The sequence below is a fragment of the Bathycoccus prasinos genome (assembly GCF_002220235.1).
Source record: "Bathycoccus prasinos genomic : Chromosome_2".
Lineage (NCBI taxonomy): Eukaryota > Viridiplantae > Chlorophyta > Mamiellophyceae > Mamiellales > Bathycoccaceae > Bathycoccus > Bathycoccus prasinos.
In genome coordinates, this window is record NC_024007.1 from 998859 (window position 1) to 1011658 (window position 12800).

At 47.3% G+C, this 12800-nt stretch overlaps 6 protein-coding genes across 6 annotated transcripts; 3 read left to right on the top strand and 3 right to left on the bottom strand.

Moving 5' to 3' along the window:
* Positions 1-147: 147 nt before the first annotated feature.
* Positions 148-978, top strand: Bathy02g05530 (predicted protein; the record flags this gene model as incomplete). Its single annotated transcript, XM_007514418.1, has 1 exon — positions 148-978. One exon carries the CDS (start codon positions 148-150, stop codon positions 976-978), a length of 831 nt encoding a protein of 276 aa, XP_007514480.1.
* A 992-nt stretch (positions 979-1970) lies between these two features.
* Bathy02g05540 (predicted protein) lies at positions 1971-3563 on the bottom strand (the record flags this gene model as incomplete). Its single annotated transcript, XM_007515019.1, has 1 exon — positions 1971-3563. One exon carries the CDS (start codon positions 3561-3563, stop codon positions 1971-1973), a length of 1593 nt encoding a protein of 530 aa, XP_007515081.1.
* Positions 3564-3638: 75 nt separating this feature from the next.
* Positions 3639-7064, top strand: Bathy02g05550 (ATP-dependent helicase HrpB; the record flags this gene model as incomplete). Its single annotated transcript, XM_007514530.1, has 1 exon — positions 3639-7064. The coding sequence occupies one exon, from the start codon at positions 3639-3641 to the stop codon at positions 7062-7064; it is 3426 nt and encodes a 1141-aa protein (XP_007514592.1).
* Positions 7065-7133: 69 nt separating this feature from the next.
* Bathy02g05560 (predicted protein) lies at positions 7134-7352 on the bottom strand (the record flags this gene model as incomplete). The annotated part of the gene is made up of 1 exon (XM_007514694.1): positions 7134-7352. One exon carries the CDS (start codon positions 7350-7352, stop codon positions 7134-7136), a length of 219 nt encoding a protein of 72 aa, XP_007514756.1.
* Positions 7353-7810: 458 nt separating this feature from the next.
* Positions 7811-10636, bottom strand: Bathy02g05570 (unknown protein; the record flags this gene model as incomplete). Its single annotated transcript, XM_007514610.1, has 1 exon — positions 7811-10636. The coding sequence occupies one exon, from the start codon at positions 10634-10636 to the stop codon at positions 7811-7813; it is 2826 nt and encodes a 941-aa protein (XP_007514672.1).
* A 583-nt stretch (positions 10637-11219) lies between these two features.
* Bathy02g05580 (predicted protein) lies at positions 11220-12353 on the top strand (the record flags this gene model as incomplete). The annotated part of the gene is made up of 1 exon (XM_007514844.1): positions 11220-12353. The coding sequence occupies one exon, from the start codon at positions 11220-11222 to the stop codon at positions 12351-12353; it is 1134 nt and encodes a 377-aa protein (XP_007514906.1).
* Positions 12354-12800: the final 447 nt, after the last annotated feature.

Consider the following 12800-nt stretch of genomic DNA (forward strand, 5'->3'; position numbering starts at 1 on the left):
GCTGCGATATCATCTTCTCAAAAGCTATCTTCATCTTCATCGTCTGTTCTTTGTTCTCGTTATCTTCTCCGCCGACGGGGAAAGACTTCGTTGGAATCATCTTCATCCTCAAAATCATCTTCGTCGGTGAAGAAGAAGAAGCAGACGATGGACGTTTCTGCCGCGTCCTCGACTTCAACATTATTCGCGCTCGACTTTGACGGCGTCGTCTGCGACTCGGTCGGGGAATCCTCGCTATCCGCGTGGAAACACGGCGTTGAATTGTGGCCGGAGTTGTTCGAGTGCGAACGAGCGAATGAGAAAAAGGATGAAGTTTTAGATAAACTGCGAGCGGTACGACCAGTCGTGGAAACGGGATACGAGAACACGATTTTAGCGAGAGCGCTTCTGGAAAATCTCGACGGGTACGACGTGGAATCTATCTTGAAAGACTGGCCTATATTGAGCGAAACGCTGATGCAAAAATGGCAGTTAGATCGGAAAACGATGGTGTTGGAGTTTGGTAAAATACGAGACGATTGGATCCGTACGGATTTTAAATCTTGGTTGCAACCGAACGCGCTGTACGAAGACGTACCGGAAGCGTTGAGATTTTGCACGGAGAGAAGAGACGCAAAAGTAACGATTGTGACGACGAAACAAGCTCGGTTCGCGGACGCTATTTTGGTCGATATGGGTGGAGTGAAGATTCCCGAGGAGGATTTGATTAGCACGACGGTGAGCGGAGAACCGAAAGCGGACGTGTTGGTGCGGTTGGAGGAAACGTTTAACAAGGACGGCGCGTCGAGGATGATTTTCGTGGAAGATAAGTTATCGACTCTCATTAAAGTCGCAAACGATAAACGATTAAGCAAATGGGACTTGTTTTTCGTGGATTGGGGGTATAACACCGAAGACGAGCGACAAGTGGCGAAACACGATTACAGGATGAAGCTGATTGGTAAAGAGGAGTTTTGCGGCTTGCTGCGAGAAGGATAGAAAGAAAAAGAAAAAGAAGAGAAAGAGTTTTATGTATACACGTGTAACAAGAAAGATTATGACCATTATTGCGCATGAGATTTAAATTTATGTGCAACCAACTCTGAAGATTTTACGCCGACGATCGTCCGGAGTCGTAAGAAGACCCTTCATCTCGCTTTCCTTCTTCGCGTTGTTTTAAAAGTTCTTCGCCTCGAAAATTTTCTTCAACCCGAGAGCGAACGCGCCGTATCTCCAGATCGCCGCGGGCACATAGAACGGAAACCCAGCAAACGCAGACGCGGCCGTATACGCGAGAGATGAATACAACATCATCCCCGGCGCTTGCCCCGGGTCCGCGTTCACGGCGTGCATCAACCCAAGCATAGCAACGAATACTGGAGTGTATTCACTTTCATTCAGTTGCGTTCCGTGTTCGCGAGCGTACGCCTCGTTGGTGTTGTTCACGAGTTCTGGAACGAGTTTCCAATCCGCCACGCTATGTTTTATGTGTGTGTGAGAGAGAGTGTGTGTGTGTGAGTGAGATGATGAACATGAAAATGAATTGGAATACAAATGTGTCCACCTCCAATTCAATGATTCAAAGGCGGCAGGAACGAAGAAGAGTTTAATAAGAAGAGACGCACGCGGAGACAGGTTTACCCAATTTTTTGTTCGTGTGAAGCACTCTCCATTTAATAGTCATCCACATTTTAGACGCCAAGTTTAAGGAGAGTAAGCCGACGCACGCGTCTTTGATCGAGAGGATTGGAAGCATTTTGTGTACTCGCTTATGACGTAATTTGAGAGTAAGGCACCTCTTAATTATTGTGGAGAATTTTCGTTCAGCAGAAATATAAAATATTAGAACTATAGTACAACGCGGAGGAAACTTCTTCTTCTTCCATCATCACCTCGCGAAAAGGAGAGAGCGTGGTGGCATTTTTCACGACCACTTTTCATCCACTCGTCGTTCGCAAAATGCAGAGCGGCGGCGATTATTATTATTATTATTATTCGCCGCCAGCAGCCGAAGCCAAGTTTTTGCCGGATTGGCTCAGCGCTAACTTCTTGATCGAGCTGTTTTTCTTCATGTCGTAATAGAGTTCGTAATACGCGTCTCGATTCCCGCTCAATCGATTGAAGTTGACCATGTATATTCCGGGGACGATTTCGTATTTTTCGACGACGATTTGGACCGCGGAGGCGTTGTGTCGTAATCGAATAGGTTTACCGGGCGTGGCTTTGACTTCGCATCCGGCTTTTTTCGCGGTAGAAACGACGGCTTTTTCGATTTCTGTGACGCTCGAGGACGAGATGAATCGAGTCGTGGAGTTGGAAACGTTGGAGTAGTCGTCGAACATGTGCGTGCAGTCGAACGTGGTTAAATTCATAAGTTCGAACGCGTTGATTTTCCGGATAACTTCTTGGCTCGAGCCTCGGTCGAAGTTGGACATCGTCGACTGTTGGCGTTGTAAAGAAGAGAATATGCCTCTCTTTCCTCCTCCTCCTCCTTTGGGAGACCCGGCGGTGGGATTTTGCGAATTCTCTCTCGAGAGCGTGTGATCGGTATCGTTGTCTTCGTCCCAGACGTCGTCGCCTTCGTTGCTAAAATCAGAAAAGTCCGACCCGTCGCTTTGGTTGTTCAATTCTCGTTCCACGACGGAATCGGAGACGCCTTTTTCCAAGGAAACATCCACCACCGACCGCGAACTGGTTTGTAACTTTTTAATCTTCACCGGTTTGAACCCATTTTGTCGAAACCAAGATTTCTTGAAAATTTGCGGCCAAGTCGCTCGTTTCTTCGGGTCTTTGACCAAGATAATCTCGAGCACCTTGATGGCTTTTCTCGCGATAACTTCCGCGTTATAATACGGCTCAACTTTTTGCACTTGCGTTTGTAACTCGACAAAGTTCGCGCCGTAAAACGGACAATCTCCAGTTAACATGAAATACAAAATGCACCCGCACGACCAAATATCCGCGATTTTCCCATCGTATCCTTCCGCTTTCGCTTTCGTGTATTCATCCTCGAACGCTTTCAGCTTTTTCAACCGTCTCGACCCCGCCATGACTTCCGGCGCCGCGTAATTCGGCGTCCCGCAAATAGTTCGTAAAGACCCATCCGTGTTCACTTTTTGCGCCGCTAAGCCGAAATCTCCGACTTTACACGTCTTCTTCTCGTGATCTAAGAATATATTCTCCGGTTTCAAGTCTCTGTGGAACACCCCTCTGGAGTGGCAAAACCTTACTCCTTGACAAATCTGTTGAAAATAGACTCGCGCGCAATCTTCCTCCAACTTGCCTCTTTGCTTCACCAAATCGTACAGTTCTCCGCCGCTTAAAAACTCCAAAACTAAATACACCTCCTCTTGTCCCGATAAAACTTCGAATAAGTTTACCACGTACGGGTGGAAAACTTCCGCCATGGTTTTTATTTCTTGTAAGAGCATTTCTTTCTCGTCCACTCTTTGCAACATCTGCCGGTTTAAGATTTTAATCGCGTACGGGTCTTTCGCTTGTTTCATGGTCGCGAATTTCACTTTCCCGTACGCGCCTTCACCCAACGTGCGAGAGACGGAATATTGGCCTATCTTTTGCTTCATTTTGTTGTTTAATTCTTCTGTGTGTTTCAAAGCGGTATTATAAAGACAATTTTTATGACGAAATTCCACAGAAAAATGACTTCTCACGCTTCTCGATATCACGTTTCCGAAAGCCTTTTTACCAGCAGCATCAGAAAAGACAGAAGACAGAGCGTGGCTTTTGCGAGCGGAAATACGTGTTGGAGGAGGAAAAGGAGCTTTTTAACATCTTCGACGAGTAGTAGTAGTAATAGTAGTAGTTTTACCACACCAGAACCCCCAATTGGAAATGGAAAATGCGAGAACGAAGTAAACGAGTTGGAGAACGAACGAGTGCGAGAACAAATATCACAGCTCCCGATTAAAGACGTCATCGAAGACTGCTTGCGAGTTCTTTTTGAAAACGAAAACAATGATTTGATTTTACAAGCCCCACCGGGTGCTGGGAAGACGACTGCACTCCCTTTAGCGATGATGTGTTCTCGACGCGGGAAACGTTGGTTTTCGTCTGCTTCAGAAGGAGGGAAAATTTTAGTTTTAGAACCGAGACGGGTTGCGGCGCGCGCGGCTGCCACACGCATGGCGTCGATTTTAAACGAAAGAGTTGGGGAGACGGTTGGGTATCAAGTACGATTTGAAAGACTGGTATCGTCAAAGACACAAATTGAGGTGGTTACGGAAGGCGTGTTGAAAAATAGATTGGCGAAAGATCCGAGTCTGAAGGGCGTTTCGTGCGTCGTGTTCGACGAGTTTCACGAGAGGAATTTAGATGCGGATTTGAGTTTAGCGTTAGTTTTGAGAGCGAAGAGTAAGTTTGGGAGAGGGAAGGACTTGAAGGTGTGCGTGATGTCGGCGACGTTAGGGGACGTGGCGGTCAGGTGCCAAGAGTTGATGAGGAAGACGTTACGAAGAAAAGAAGGCGAAGAAGAGTATTTTTATTACGACGCGCCAATCGTGCAATCGGAAGGCAAATCGTTCTCGGTGGAAACGATATACGTGGGAGGCGGAGGAATAAATGGTGCGTATAACGACACAGAAGAAGTTGCCGTAAAAACCATTCAAAAAGCTCTCAGCGATACGCCGAACGGTGGGAATATTTTAGTCTTCCTCCCCGGCGCGGCTGAGATTCGAAGGGTCGTGAAGTCTCTGAAAGATCGATTAGGGGATTCACATTTTGAGATTTTGCCTTTGTACGGAGCGTTGCCGACGAACGAGCAGAATTACGCGTTGATGCCTTCAAATACACCCGCGAAACGAAGAGTCGTCGTCTCGACGCCGATAGCAGAGTCTTCTCTGACGGTTCCCGGAGTGACCATCGTCGTCGACTCGGGATTACGAAGAGCGCCAAAGTACGACCACAGTAAAGGCATGACTCGATTAACGACTGAACGAGTTTCGATTTCGAGCGCGGACCAGAGACGAGGTCGAGCCGGTCGCATAGCGGAAGGAATGTGTTACCGAATGTGGAGCGAAAACAGTATGGCGACATCTTTCCAGAAAGAAACGACGCCGGAGATTTTGACCGCCGATTTGACGAGTTGCATGTTGACCATCGCCAACGCGCTCGGTGGAGAATTGTCGACCAAGGATATTTTTTCATCGCCATCTTCATCTTCTTCCGAGAAAGAAGTGAAGGAGGGTTCGATATCGTCTTCGTCACCAGCTTTGGCTTTTTTAGATCCACCTCCGGCTGGACCGGGCAAAAACGCGCTCAAACTTCTCGAAAAACTCCGCGCGATTGAAGTCGTCGAAGAAGACCGGGAGTCCTCGAACGTCACGTACTTTGTTTCCGAGAAAGGTAAAGCGATGAACGGTTTACCGTGTCATCCTCGTATAGGTGCGATGTTATTATTCGCGAGTCAAAGAGGTGCGGCGAGTACGCGATTAGCGTGTCAGCTCGCGGCGGGCGTCGATAGTGATAAGAGTCTTTTGCGAGGTAGAGACGCGCCGCTGGACGCGAGAAGTTACGCCAGAGCGATTCAAGGACGAGATGTCATCATAGCTGATATTGGTAGTAGGAGCTCGATGAATAGTGACGATGACAACAGCGATGATGAGTACCGTAAAAAGCTCGGCAAGAAAGTCGGCGAACGTGGGATTGATGTTATACGCGTTCCGGTAGACGCGAAACTGCCGAGCTCAAGCAAACGCTCGAAGAATATGAAAAAGGCACCAAAAGGCAAAAAAACGAGCGCAAAATCTGCAATCATCGACGCGCTTTCGAAATCGTACAACAGTGAGAGCAGTGGTGGTGCAGGTACCGGTAGCAATTCTTCGTATTTGGACTTTGATGTCGATCCGTTTGCGGTTTCCGAGGCGCGAAAATCGTCGCAACAGTTGGCGAGGAACATTCGGAGTCTCGCCAACGACGCGCCAGCGGCGGATATTCTTAGAATTGCAAAGTCGGTTTCAACGGATATCGATTTGGATGGATTAAACGCGAACGAACCAGTATACGAAGAAATCTTTTGCGGCGCGAAGCAGTTCGAAGCGTCCGTTTTGCTCGCGGCTGCTTTTCCAGATCGAATCGCTATGAAATCCAGCGGTAAAGGATCGAACACGTTCAAACTGAGCGGCGGAGGCGCAGCTTCTATTTCCGCCGACAACAGGGACGACCCGATTGCAAAAGCCGAAGCGTTAGTTATTTGTGAAATGTTTGGAGGAAACGACGGGAACGGCGGTAAGAACGACATCATCAAACTCGCGTCGCCTTTAACGAAAGGTATTCTCGCGACTGCCGCGGCGACGGATGAAAACCTGAAATTTTGTTTGAACGTATCAACAAAGCGCGAAATTACGTGGGCGGAAAGCTCGAACAAAGTTGTCTCGAGAAAAGTTACGAGAATTGGTGACGTTGTTTTGGACGAAAAAGTAGTCGAAGCGACAGAAAGCGAAATGTCGGAGGCTATCGTCGAAAGAGCGAAAAAGGTTGGCGTGTTTACATTCTTCAACGTGAGCGGGGATAAAAATCTTAACGCGTGGATAAAGCGATGCGTGTTCGCGCACAGTTGCAATCCTGAATCGTTCCCGGACTTTCGCGATAAGTCGATAACTAAAACTGTCGCCGAGTGGCTTCCGCAATGGGTCGTCGGATGCGCCTCGAAACAAGACATCTTGAAAAAAACAAACTTGAGACAGATTCTGGAAACTACCATGCTCTCGCACGAGGACAAACGAGTACTGGACAAAAGTGTTCCCGAATCAATTCGTTTACCTTCAGGCACCCAAAAGAAAATTAATTACGAAAACGTAAGCGAAAACAACGCCCCAGTCATCGAGTGTCGATTGCAAGAGCTGTTCGGGTTACCCGACACGCCCACCATAGCCGGTAAAAAAGCCGAGTTGCACTTACTCTCGCCTGCGAGTCGACCGGTACAAGTGACCACTGATTTGAAGTCCTTCTGGGAAGTGGAATACGAAAACGTAAGGAAAGAGTTGAAAGGCCGCTACCCTCGACACTATTGGCCGGAGAACCCTTTGGAGGCTGAACCGACTGCTCGCGCGAAGCCTCGCAACAAATAAATAGATAGAAAACGTTGTATACCAGAAATAAATAGAAATTAGTTAGTACTATATTACAAACGGTGGTGATTACATTACAGACTTCCTTTGCACGGGCGCGATGTGCTCCAACGCTTCCATCGATAAAACGCTCGCGCCTCTCACGACGACCATCCCGAGCGGCGTTTTCTCCGCCGTCGAGTCGTTCACGCACTCGTCCAAGACTAAATTTAAAAACTGATCGAACCCGCGTAAAATACCAATCACGCCTCTGTTCCCGTTCAGTTTCAGTTTCAGTTTTTTGTCCATGTATCTGTTATTTAAAAGATGATGATGATGATGATGATGATGATGATGATGAGAAGAGCGTTTTGCTTCGTCAGATGGTGTTTCGTTGGGAGCGAGGAAAAGTAGAGAGAGATCGTCATCGGAAGCCGAATCGCATCGCGACGGCGCCGAAGACAACGAAAAGAAGAATTTCCCTAAATAAAAGCAGGAAGAGTAAAGAAGACAAAGAAGAAGAAGAGAGAACGATGAAATGAAACGACTGCAGTACGCACTGTTTCAATTCCGGCACTTGCACGCCCATGACGGATGATGATTACTATGTGGGATGATTGTATTGAATAGAACACGCAGCAGTTATGAGGAATTTGAAACAAAAATTGAAAGACGAGAGGGAAACCGTTTTGGGTCTGTGCTACTGCTATTAGTACTACCGCTACTACTACTACTACTCTCCGAATCAACGCACTGATGACTATTATCTAACACGCGACGACCACTCGTTGATGCCACCCTCTTAAAACTCTCCTCGCTATCGTGCGGTAGCCCATTTCGGTGGCTAACCGCTCTCTCCACGAGTTGAACACTCGAACGCGCCACGCCGAGAGGACTTTTTGCGAGAGAGAGACTCGGCGAAAAGTATCGGCTATTTGCTCGTTGATTTCACATTCGCGAGCGTTTTCGAGCTCGTCTCGCTTGGATGAAGAGGTTTTCAATTTCCAGGCGAGGAATGCGTTGAGTTTGAGAGACACGTCGCGGAACTGCGTGGCTTGGACGTACTCGTCGCGCATTTTTTTTGCCTCTTTGGCGTTTTTCAGCCAAACGCGTAAAACGTCTCGTTTCGTTTGGATGTTTTCCGTGTCGTACGGTTCGTTTCGTTTCTCGTCCCAGGCGCGTTCGCAGTTGGTGAACACGCGGAATAATAGTTTTTTGTTGTATATTTTGATTTTCCACCGTTTCAATGCAAAGTACAAAGAGTCTCTCGCGATGGGTTTCACGGAGATTTCGAGAACTTTCTTTCGATCTTGTCTCCACTTCCTGTGCCAGTACAAAGCCGAGAAGACTTTCGCTTTCACCATTACCGTTCTCTTTTCAATGAAATTTTCGATTTGAATCTCGCGATCGGCGCGTGTTATCAACCCTTTTCGAGCTTGTTCTCGCCACGAGGTGAAGAATAACTCGAGTCTATCGCGCTGGAGAATCTCAATCGCGCTTTGCCATTTCTCTAAAAAGCGTTTGGCGACGTTCCTGTTGGCGAAAACCACCGCGATTTCCCGCGAAGTCGTCTTCGTTCGAGGCTGGTTTTTTTCTAGCTCACCACCATCGGTCGGCGGGATATAACCATCGGTGCTACGTATCAAACGAACGCGCTCGTACTTCTCCGCCATTTTTTCCGCCTCTTTAGCTTTTCTCACTTTTCTCACCGCTTCTGCCGAAGCCTTCTCGCACTCGACCGATAAGAGCGTAAATTTTCCGTACATCTTCTCCGCGTGTATCAAAGCGTTCGATAAGTGAGTCTGACTGACATTTTTACCTTGTTGAAACATCACGAGAAGAAAATCAGACGCGTTTTCCGCGTCTTCGGCGACATTTCGGGCAAACTCGCACTCTTCTTTCAGTTCGTCGGCTCTTTGAATCGATTCTTTCGCTTCTCGAAGTAACGCCTCAACCTTGGACTCTTCGACGACTTTTTTTACGTTCTTTGATGTCGTCCTTTCGTCGTCGGCGGCGGCGGCCTCGTCGGTATTGGTTGGCGATGCTGCAAACGTATCCCAGGGCGAGTGTAACGTAGCCAACGGTAATAAAGTTGTTACGTAATTCGTCGCTGCGTAGTATTGACCTTTCAATCGCTCCAACTTTTTCCTCGCCGCGGATCCTTCGCTGCGAAAATACAGAGACATTCGTTCACTTTCAGCTTTACTTTTTCGAGCGTCCACGAAAGCGACGAGTTCACTTTCGTCATCGCCACGCAACTTCCGTCTCGCAACTTCGACTTTGAACGCGGACTCATCTCTCGCCATTCGCCACGCGACGAATGCCTTTTTCAAAACAAACGCCCGAACGAGTTTCTTCTCCGCTTTACTCTTTGCGCTTTTCGCCAGCGCCAACTCCCAACGCGCGAACGCGATTGATAGCGTTTTCTTATCCGCATCTATCGTTTTCATCGTCGCCACGTGCATCGCTCGGTTTGAAAGTTTAGCGAATTTACGCCAACGATTGAAAATGTCGCGCACGTGTCGTTGCTTCGCGTTCAATTCCAAAGCTTCCAAAGCTACTCTTCTCGGTTGTAAAGACGCGGAAACATCGCGCCAGTGATCAAAACTTCGCCGCAAAGCGACGGCACGTATCGCGTTGAGTTTTGTCGTCACTACTTCCCTCTTTTCTTTTTCTTTCTCTGTCCGTATTTTCCACGCGTTGAACATAATCGCTTTCGTTTCGACTTCAAATTCCGTCTCGACGAGTTTTGAGATGATCTTCTTTCGAAACTGCGTCGTCGTCTGAATCGTCGTTTTGTTACCAAAACCTTCGCCGCCACCGTACGCGTATTTCTGTTCCAACTTGGACTTTACTTTCCGCAAATTCACGAACGCGTCGTTCATTTTCTTCCTTCGAAGCGCAATCTCCTCGGATTTCTCGATGTTCGCTTGTATTTTCAACCGTAAGTTTTTTAACATCTGCGCCTGTCGTTGCGAAACCGACGCTACCGGTTGTTGTTCAAACATTTGCGTTCGATCTCTGAACGTGGGCGATCGAGGCGACCTTTGCGGCGACCGAGGAATATTGGACAAAAATGCGGGCGTCGTCGTCGTCACCGATTGCGGTGCAGACCGTTGTCGAATCAACGCCGATGCCGTTTGAAACTCTTCCTTCTTCTCTTCTTCTTCTTCTCGTTCTTTGCGATACGGCGTGTACTTTGGCAACGGCGTCGCGACCACCTTCTTCACCTTTGTCTTCTTTGTCTTCGCATCATCCTCCTCCGCAGATTCAAAGCTCGGCGTTAACTGCCTCGGCGTCGTTTCCATCGCGCCTACTTTCGACGTCAGCGACGTCTGTTGTTGTTGTTGTTGTTGTTGTTGCACCATTCCGCTCGTCATCAACGGTGGCGACGGTTTCTTCGCATCGGTCATTCGTTGCATCATTTGAATTCGTTCCTTCACGGAAAGGTTTACCGCGGGAGAGGTCTTGGACGAATCATACGTATCATCGTCGTTATCATCGTTGGGTTCCATCACCGGCGGCGACGGAGGTGGCAGTCTTCTTCTTCGCGAAGAAGAATCAGAATCAGAATCAGAATCAGACGACGCCATGATGATGTCTTTCGAATTTTTTCAAATCTCTCTCTTCATTTTTGCTCCTCGTTATTCTCTCGCGATGATGATAGTCTCATCGCGAGGAGCGTTTACGAACGTCTCTCTTCATCTCTCGCTGATAATGTTGTTGTTTTTATTATTATTACTATTATTATTGCGAGGAAAGTGAGAGAGTTTGTGTGTATTCTTCTGCAAAGTGTATCAAACGAGGTTTTCGCTTTATTAGGTATTCTTTTGACTAATATGGGAATTTTTTGTTTGAACTGCTCTTCAAAAATTAAAAATTAAAAATCATCATTTCACAACAACAACAACAACAACAACAACAACAACAACAGAAAAAAGAAAAAGAAAGAAGAGAATTATTATTGAGAGAATTGTTAAGGTTGGTTTCTTTTATATACACAAAACTTGCGCCAACAGACGACTGACGCACAAATAGTACATGATCTTTAAAACTTTGTATTCGACGACTTTACATTCGCCTTTTGCGGGTTTGGCGACATCATCTCGACGACGACAACAACAACAACAACAACAACAAAATCGCACTTCCTTTACTGCGAGAAGAATGATGATGATGACGAGGAAACGAACGTTTGGGAAGAATTTGACGATTTTAGAAGACGCCGCGAAATGGAGGAGTTTTTGTTGCAGTAGTTACGGTCGCGCGAACAGTAGTAACGATGCGTCGTGGTGTCGTCAGTGTTGCTCTTCTTTATTAAGCGGCGGAAGAACTGGCGGATTGCAAAATCATCATCGTTATCGAGAAAGGAGGAGCGCGTTGAATACGAATACTAATTATTGTTCGCAAAATTGGAGGAGCAAAAGTAATAAAAACGAACAACGACGGAGGAATCAGTATTCTTCGGGGTACCACCAAACGAGACGAACGACCCACGACGCGAGTTCTTCACCGTTCGCATTGCACGCTTTGTCATACGACGACGACACGTCGTCGTCGCCCTCAGGAAAAGAAGGTGAAGAAGAAGAAGACGATTCTGACGACGACGACGAAAAGGGCGGGTATTACAAAACGAAACATTGGAATCCTACGAAGCACGCGAGCAATGGTTTGAGCAACGATGATAGCAGTAGCGGTGATGATAGTGAACACGCAGAGCTTAAGATGGAAAAAGAGGGTGGCGTCGCGCAGCGACGAACACCGGGAGCGTTAGAATCGATTGAAGGGAACGTCTTTCGCGACCGCGAGCGTTTAAAATCGGACAAAGATTTCGACCGCGTGAAGAAAACGGGAAGAACGTTGAATTATTCTTGCATACGAATAAAAGCGGCGCCGAACGATGGCGTACCCGGCGCAACTGGATGTCACCGAATTGGCATCGTCGTCCCGAAGAAACAGTTAAAACGCGCCGTCGATAGGAACCTGTGCAAACGACGCGTTCGAGCCATCTTTCGAACGAACAAAGATAAATGGCCGAAAACCGAGAGCGGTTCACATTTAGATTTCGTCGTTTTCGTGAAACAAGAAGCGTTAGAGGGCGGTTTCAAGCAGTTGGAGAAAGAAATGTTCTTATTCGCGAGCGATTACACCGAGAGGGAGATGAAATCAAAGACGAGCAAATCCAGGAACGCGGCGAAAGTTGTCCGAAATACTAACGCGAACGTTACTCGAACCGCACAAGCGAGTAACGAGAACGAGAACGTAAGGGCGAAGAAAGAAAACGGCCCGACAAACAACATTGCTCGATGATCCGTTCGCGTGTGCAACAGAATTTAGAATAGAATGTAAATAGAATCATCATTAGTCGCGTGTTAGTAAGACATCAGCCGATGAAAAAATGTGCATCTTCGCGATACAAAACGCCAACAACATCTCTTTCCGAAGGCGAGAGAGAGAAGGGTTTCACCTCAACGCTTTTCTTCATTCTCGAGACGCGAATACGAATACAAATAATGTTGCGTAAAGTCGTTTTGTCAAACCTCGCGCGCGTTGCTTTATTGCACCGCACGCGCACGAACGCAATCGCCTCCACCTCTTCTTCTTCTTCTTCTTCTTCTTCTTCTTCTATTCAGTTGTTTCGATCGTCCTCCTCGTTCATGAATACGAATAAGAACAACAACAAACAGATTTCAACCTCGTCGTCGAACGCGTTCGCGGAAGAACAACAACAACAACAAGAAAACGATAAAATGGGAG